The 8116-nt window shown below is 50.0% G+C and overlaps 1 protein-coding gene across 1 annotated transcript; it reads right to left on the reverse strand.

The window, feature by feature from the left end:
• Nucleotides 1-5218: 5218 nt before the first annotated feature.
• On the reverse strand, nucleotides 5219-7801 carry LOC101843134 (pro-thyrotropin-releasing hormone). The gene is given in 4 exon segments (XM_021227731.2): nucleotides 5219-5990; nucleotides 5992-6194; nucleotides 6722-6907; nucleotides 7494-7801. Coding segments are annotated over 3 exon segments (735 nt in total). The 5' UTR covers nucleotides 6900-6907; nucleotides 7494-7801; the 3' UTR covers nucleotides 5219-5636.
• Between the last annotated feature and the right edge of the window lie 315 nt (nucleotides 7802-8116).

An 8116-nucleotide genomic window follows, 5' to 3' on the forward strand; every position in this document is an offset into this window, starting at 1 on the left:
ATGGACCTTCTTTCAAGAAGCAGCTTCACAGGGCCAGCTGGTTGTGGTCAGGGGATCACCAGAGAGGAGCCCTCAGCTTCTGACTGGAGGAAACTGGGAGACATATTCCCAGCTTCCTCAGTTTAATTAAGCTGGACAACTCTGAGGAATGGTCTGTCTCTCAAGAGTCCCCAAAAAGATGGAATTCCATTTCCAACCTGCTTATTAATACAGCCTGGATTCTTCCATCCCCTCGCTTCCACTCCCCTCCCCCTTCCCTTCCCTTCCCCTCCCCTCTCCCTTCCCTTCCCTTTCCTTCCCTTCCCATCTGTCACCAACTCCAGACCACTGCTTCCTGGGATTGATGTCCATATACGTAAACTGTGTTCAAATCCTTGTCTGAGGGCTGGTGCTGGGGACACCCAGTCTCAGACAGGTGCAGTTATAGACTGTGATAACTGTTTTGAAGGAGAGGGTCTCAGGGCTGCAGTGTCACATGCTGACCAAGTGATGGCTGAAGTGACAGCTAAGGACGAGCAGGCAGATCATTAGGACAGCACAGTGAGGCATGGTATCCAGAAAGCAGGAAGTGGAACCCAGCCTGGCAGCACTCAGATCTCCCACTCCTGAGCCTTACAGATGCAGAGAGTCAGAATCTGGACATTCTGATCGGTCAGGGCATGTGTGCTGATTGACTCATGTCTGCTGAGTGATTTGAATATTGTCCTTGGAACTGGGTGCTTGTCATTGTTTTTCAGGGGCAGCAAGGGAAAGGGGTTGGCAATGGCAGCTGGGCTGATGGAGCCATATTTCAGGAGCCACCATGGGAGTGGAGAGAAGGAGACAGATCTAGAGGCCATTAATGTATTCATGTTGTATGACTGACAAGTCAAAGTCAATCACTGTACCAATTAGAAAAGCCATTTAATAGGTTACTGAGGCTAGAGAAGAGAGTTCAGCAGCTACTGCACTTGCTGCTCTTGCAGAGAACCTGGATTTGGTTCCCAGCACCCACAAGTCCCAGGGGGCCTGGTGCCCCCTTCTAACTTCTGTGGGAAGCAGCTAGGCACATGGTACACAGACATACATGCAGGAAAAACACACACTGGTCTTCTTGGGCAACCCAGTAGGACGGTCTTTAAAAAACAACAGTTACAAAAAAATTAACAAAGTAATGTATACTTCAAATGGGTCCAAGAAAGGGGTGTGTGGGGCACACACACACACACACACACACACACACACACACACACACACACACACTTCATATATTCAATTTGGTGGTTTGTTTTTGCTTCTGTCTTTTTACAAGACCTTTGCTGCCCCGGCTGTCACCCAATTCCTGGTCTTCAGGGAGCCTCCTATGTCACCCTCCCACAAGATGAGACTACAGGAATCCACCATTTTACACTATGGCTGCAGAGTGCTGGAATTGGAGCTTCATGCAAACCAGACAATGCTCTACCAGGGAGCTACATCCTTAGCCCTAAAATAGTTACATTTTGTGATAGAGTGCCCATCAGCACAAGAGAGTACTGTTGGCTATAAAAAAGGGAGTACTGATATGTGCGGTAACATGAGTGGATTTTTAAAATATTGTGCTGGGCTCAGTAGTAGAGTGCTTACATGTGAAGAAGGGTCCTGAGTTCAATGCCTAGTACCAGAATCAACCAATCCATCAACCACACATACTGCAGACCTGAAACTGGCCAGAAAGCTGTCATCAGCAACTAACTTCAGAGTCAAGTTGGGGTTTGTACAGTAGAGAGCTACTGCATCCATACCTCATATCAGGATAGCTCTGTTTTTACATCCAAAGTCTTTGTGAAACTCCACAATCTCTTTTTTAAAAGTTTAAAGTCTCATCGTGTTCACCATGGTTTATGAATGAGCTTTGGGAGCCCATTCCAAATAGAGGGCTGCTTTCTCAGCTGGACATATGGGGAAGGGCCTAGGACCTGCCCAGGATGAAATGACAGACTTCAGAGATCCCCCCAAGGAGGATCTCACCGTCCCTGGGGAATGATGTGGGGATTGAGTCGGGGGTTGGGGGGCTGATGGAGGGACAAGGGAGGAGGGTCTGGGAGAGGGAGCTGGGACTGACATGTGAAACATTCACGTTTCTAATTTAAATAAAAACATATTTTGAGAAAAAAAGTCTAAAGTCTCTCAACTGTGGGATCTATAAAATTAAAAAAATAAAACAAACAAACAAACAAACAAAAACTTTTTCAAGAGGGTAGAACCAGGGCACAGTCACAATTTGAACAATGCAAAATAAACTCCAGTAGTGTAAATAACTCAATGTCAGCTGGGCAGTGGTGGCGCACACCTTTAAAATCCCAGCACTCAGAAGGCAGAGGCAGGTGGATTTCTGAGTTCAAGGCCAGCCTGTCCTGGTCTACAGGGCAAGTTTCAGGACAGTCAGAGCTACACAGGTAAACCCTGCCTCAAAACAAACAAACAAACAAACAAAACCCCAACTCATGATCTTCTGGGTTCCTCTAAGGGTCTTGAGTCACTTCTCTGGCTCTGTCCCCTGCAGCACACTTAGAGCTTGTCTTCTTAGCCTAGGCAGGCTACACCCCGCTGTGGTGGTCATCCAATGGCACCGATATTTTCAAATGCTTGGGTTTAGACTGCAGCTGGGCTGCACTTTCACCATAGCCTCTCTTGGACTTTCTTCATGGTACCATGCCTAGACTTTTCTTCATGACCCTTCAATCCTGGATTTCAAATGCTACTGAGGCTGCACCTTCGCCAACCATCTCTCCTGGCCTTCCACAGTGCTGAGCCTTCCATGACCCTTACAGGCCTTCAAAAACAGTGCCACTTGGAAGACTCTTACACATTACCAAGTTTGGCTGCCAGCGCAAGGTACAGCCTAGACCACCTCTAGAAAACATTTTCTGTGTGCTGACTCTCAGGAAACACTTCCCAGAAGGTTCTACCTCCATGGGGCTGGCCTCCCCTTTATCACTGCCCAGTTTTTAGCTCCAGCTGACCAGTATAAATATCCCAGAAAAACGAAAGTTTCACTTCAGTGGTTCTGGTCTCTTGTTAATAATGGCTGATTCTTCAGTCCCAGCTGACCAGATACCACATGTTCTTCACACAAATGATCCAGTACATTCTTTGCTTCCCTCTGAAATATAAACCAGGCCTCCATCATCTGCATTGTTCTCAACATTCTTTTTGTTTTGAGACAGTGTTTCTCTGTGTAGCCTTGGCTGTCCTGGAACTCCCTCTGTAGACCAGGCTGGCCTCGAACTCACAGAGATTTACCAGCCTCCACCTCCCAGAGTGCTGGGATTAAAGGTTTACACCACCACTGCCTGGCTGCTCTCAACATTCTTATCTCATAAACTCCTAAAGAACAGCTCACTGAGCTCTCAATACTCACGGCTTTTCTAGCTCAAAGTCTTGAAGTCCTTATACAATCTTGCCCAAAACAACATAGTCAGAACCGTCACAGCAATACCCCATGAACATGTTCTAATTAGTGTTACTATTGCTGTGATGAAATACCTTTATCAAAAGCAACTTGTGGAGAAAAGTGTTTGTCTTATACATCCTAAGTCATAGTTCATTGTGGGAAGTCAAGGCAGAAACTCAAACAGGACAGGAACCCAGAGGCAGGAGCTGCTAAGAAGGCCATGGGGTACTGCTTACTGGCACATTCCTCATGGCTTGTTCAGCTTGCTTTCTTATACCAAGGACCACCTGTGTCCAGGGGTGGCCCCACCCTAAATGGGATGGACCCTTCCCAACCAATCACCAGTTAAGAAAATGTGCGTGCTCACGTTTAAAGGCATTTTCTTAACTGAGGCTCCCTCTTTTCAGATGACTCTAGCTTGTGTCAAGTTGACAAAACTAGCCAGCACAACCACTGAGTCATCCTACAGCCCCAGGGGCTCAAAGCTTCTGTGTGGAAACTGGACCGAACCTGAAAGAGTTGGACAACAGAAGACCTGGTGTTCATTCCCTCGGTGACGGAAGAGTGGGAGAGGGGAGAGAGGCTCCCACACATTTCTGGTCTTACATACTCCCCCAGAACATGCGGTCTCTGCCGCGAACCCTAGTTGATGTCCTACCCTTTTGCCTTGGATGCTTTTTCTCCATTGAGACTTGGGCTTAGTGATTTCCTCCTTCCTCCAGGAAGGCCTCTCTGCTTAGCCAGTTTCTCCTTCCTTCTCAGTTCCCAGAACCAGTGTTTCTCATGCCAAACTGTCCTCTTCTGTTCTCTCATCTTGTTTTTCCACTAGTGGAAACTAAAGTAGAAATGACTTGAAGCTTGTAACTTCCATGTGATGAAGGTATTTATCAAACACCTTCTTTGGGTCAGGCCCTGATCAAGAAGGCTTCGATGGGGAACAAAAGTTGAGGATTTTTGTGTGGTGGGAAAAGGCAGGCTGTGTTTGTTGCTATTAAGTCTGGCAACACTTTTTAGTGACTGGTGACTTATGTTATGATTGTTTGTTTCTTGCACACCTAAGACTGGCATAGTGATTCGTCTAACTCCCATTAGGTGAGACCAGGATCTCAAATCCTTCTATGTCCTCTGGTAACTACACAGGAAGCCTCAGCCACCAGAAAAGCAAGAGTTAAGAGAGAATGTCCCACACAAGTCATTTGGACAAGACGAGAAGCGTTATTAATAGCTCATTGGCCAGAATTGACCACGTGACTCCCCTACCCACAAAGGAGGCTGGGAAATGATGCCAAACGTAGAGCGTCTCCCCTCCAACATTAGCTTAGATCGAGCAAGGTATGTGCGGGAGTCTCAGGCTGCAGGAAGTGTCCACATACACCCAAACAAAGAAGTTGAAGTCAGTTAAAGGTTGTACAGGAGCCAATTACTTCACTTAGTAATATCACCTAGGGCTGTGAGGCATGACAATTAAGTCCCTGTTCAGGGACAGGGTTCATGGATAAGGTGTCAGGTGGCTTCTACTTGTCCCCTCCTAGCCTTCCTCCCAGGACTGACTCCCTAGTTTTAGTCACAGTAACATGTACCCACCTCCCCCAACCAGGTAGACTCAAGACTCCACTGCAGCCATCAATGCCTGTCCTTCCCCTTAATCTCCACCCATCACATCCAACTCCAGAGCCAGACCAGACCCTTTGCCAGAATAACTAAGACTAAAGGACTGTCCTCTGGGCGGAGCTTGTGACTGGGTGCCATCCCCAAAACCCCAAAGGAAAAACCACAATCTAGACAGAAGAGCAGAGCAATAGATAACCTGGATACATGTTTTATTATTGTTGACATTAACAAGAGCAGGGGTATATACAAGATGTGATCCCCCCAGGGCATGCCTGAATATCCCAAACTGCTCACTCTCGGCCCCCAGCCTTGGCATTGTTGCGTGCTGAAATTATACCAGGTCAGTCTTGCCACATAGGGTAGAAGATGGAAATTGGATTTTAATACCAAAACTTTTCAACTCCACCCTTTCTGAGGAGGTCCCTTGGAAGGTTGGGGACAAGTAGAGCTTTTCCTTCCTCTTTGGGGTCCTTGGAGTGGGTAGGGAAGAGGATTGGATGCTAGCTGTGTACAGAGGGCTCGGGTTTAACGTCTAAGGGAGGAAAAGGAGATGGGGCAGAGCACACGGGGCTTCAGTCATCCTAGATTTAAAGCCTGGCTGACTCTGGGCTTAGTCCTGGAAGAGAGGCTCCCTGTCCCAGGCTTCCAGCTGTGGACTCTGCTTCTCCAGGGTCTCCTGTCCCCTGCTCAGGTCACCTAGGAACTGGAGCAGGTCTGTTTGGCCGCAAGTCCCCTGGGGCCCACAAGGTTGACCCAATGCCCTCTTGCCAGGATGCTGGCGTTTCTCAGGCATTGGAATACCCTCTCCCTCTTCTTTTTCTTCCCAGCTTCTTTGAAACTTGGGATCTATGAACCTCCGGCCTGGATGCTGCCTCTTGGTGACATCAGACTCCATCCAGGGGAACGATCTCCGTCCAGGGTGCTGCCGCTTGACTTGGTCTAAGTACCAGGATTCCAGAAAAAAAACCTGGTAACCTGGTTGTTGGCACCCAGTTGCTGTCCTCTGCTTCTACCCAGGAATACTTATCCTGGTTGGCACGGCGGCCAGGGTGCTGTCGTTTGTGGGGACTCCAGGCTCCCTCTTCTCCCAAGTCCCCCCCCTCTTCAGCTTCAATTTCTTCTTCCTCCTCCCTTTTGCCTGGATGCTGACGTTTTGTGATCCAGGAGTCTGGAGAAGAAAAAGCCAGTGTGGGAGAACCTGGCCCCTTCATCAGGAACACTTGCCTGCAGGCCACGACCCACCCCAGGCTTCCTCTCTGGCCTAGGGTTTCTAGCAGCTCCCCCCCCCCCCATTGTCTGTTCCTGAGGACTTATATGGACACCCCCACCCTCATGGTCAAGGGCATTGCCTCTGGCTTCCAGTCCCAGCTTCCTGCTTCCTTGCTGGGTGACTTGAGGCTCTCTGAACCTCAGTTCAGTACAAAATGGCAGTGTGTCTTTATGGACAGGGTGATACATACAAGTGCTTAGTAAACGGTAATTAAAATTGTCACAGATAAGGACCACATAAAAATTTGACTACGGAAAGTCTGTTTCCTGATTGTTCCTAGCACTGAGAATTATTGGGGTCCCAAAGGCTGGTCACCTCTCCACCCTGTTGAGGAAGTGGCTATGAGACTGTCTGAATTTGTCTGGAAGGGGCATGACCGGTGGCTCCCCCAGCCCTCACATAGTTCCCCCTGCCCCCATGTTTACCTAAGGCTGCACCCAGGTCCCCTCGCACCCGCTGGAGGTCTTTCTGCAAGAATCGACGTTCTGGCAGCATCTGGACTACACCCTCCTCCTGGTCGGCCACCGGCAAGGCGCAGAATTCAGGGATACCAGTTAGGGTGAAGATCAAAGCCAGAGGCAGCAGCAGCCAAGGGTCCGGCATCGTGGCAGCTAGGGTCAAGGGCAATGGGAACAAGGTGAATGCACCGTGCTGCTCTGGGATCATCGCCCCCCCCGAACAGAGTCACCCGCCAGTTGTCTGGAGCCTCTGGCAACTCTCCTGGTCCACTAGGGTGCCAAGCCAAGAGGCGGTGGAAACCCCTCTGTCCCCGCCATCCCTTATTGTCTTCCAAATCTAGGGAAGTCAGCGTTGCCTTTGGGGTTGATATCCCCATCGCCGTGTACCCACCAAGGTTGCAGCGGTGGCCAGAGAAACTAAAGCCATCGCGGCTAAAATAGTTTCAAGGTTCCATCTACATCCTAACCCCAACCCTCCTTCCTTACTCCAGAGCTGAGATTCTGATTGCCGCACAAACTCCTCGTGCAACCCTATGCTCGTGTGTCTAGACTAAACCAAGACTCTCATTGGAAGCCCACTAACTCGGGTGGGTTCGATCGTCTTGGCGTGGAACTGCTGGTGGACCTCTTCCCTCTTCTATCCAGCGCTCCGGGTGCCCCGGTCAGTGCGCCCCGGGAAGGCGACGGGACGGGTGAAGCGGGGGACACCTGTTTAGGGTCCCAAGTTCGGAGGCATTACCTGCGAGGTGGGGACTCCGCTGAGCAGTCGGAGATGCTGAGCTGCAGAGTGCAAACTGGCAAGGTGGAGTTTGCAGCGATAAGGGATCCCGCGTTGACTGTAGGCTCTTCCGAGGGGCTGTGGCTTATATGCGCTCGCGATGCGGCCGGCGCCCGTGAGGTCAGCGGGGAGGGGGCGCAGACCGAAGCCAGGGGTGCTGACGGCAGAGGCGGGCACCCGCCCTCTTTCCGGAAACTCGGAGGGGGCCGAGCAAGGAGGCGCGGCAGACGCAGGTTGGTGGCTGCACCAAGCTCTGGTTGGTCTGTTGACTAAAAGAACATTGACTTGGGAACAAAGGGAGGGACAGACATCCGGGGAGTAACCGAAGATGGAAAGGAGTCAAGAAAAGGGGGACCAAGAGACACATGCACACAGACACCAAGAAACGAGACATGCAGGGAGTGAGCGACAGGAAAATGGTAGTGACTAGTGGCACCTGGTCTTGACTGTGTCCCTGGCCATGTTCCCCTCCCAGTTTTCTCATCTGTGCATTGGGAGAGAGCAAGGCAGAACACCGTTCCACAATAATGCCTCTATGGCTACAACCAGCTCGTGGGACTATTTGGTTCAACTCTCAAATGTCC

The sequence above is a fragment of the Mesocricetus auratus genome, unplaced genomic scaffold (genome assembly GCF_017639785.1).
Source record: "Mesocricetus auratus isolate SY011 unplaced genomic scaffold, BCM_Maur_2.0 Super-Scaffold_100676, whole genome shotgun sequence".
Taxonomy (NCBI): Eukaryota; Metazoa; Chordata; class Mammalia; order Rodentia; family Cricetidae; genus Mesocricetus; species Mesocricetus auratus.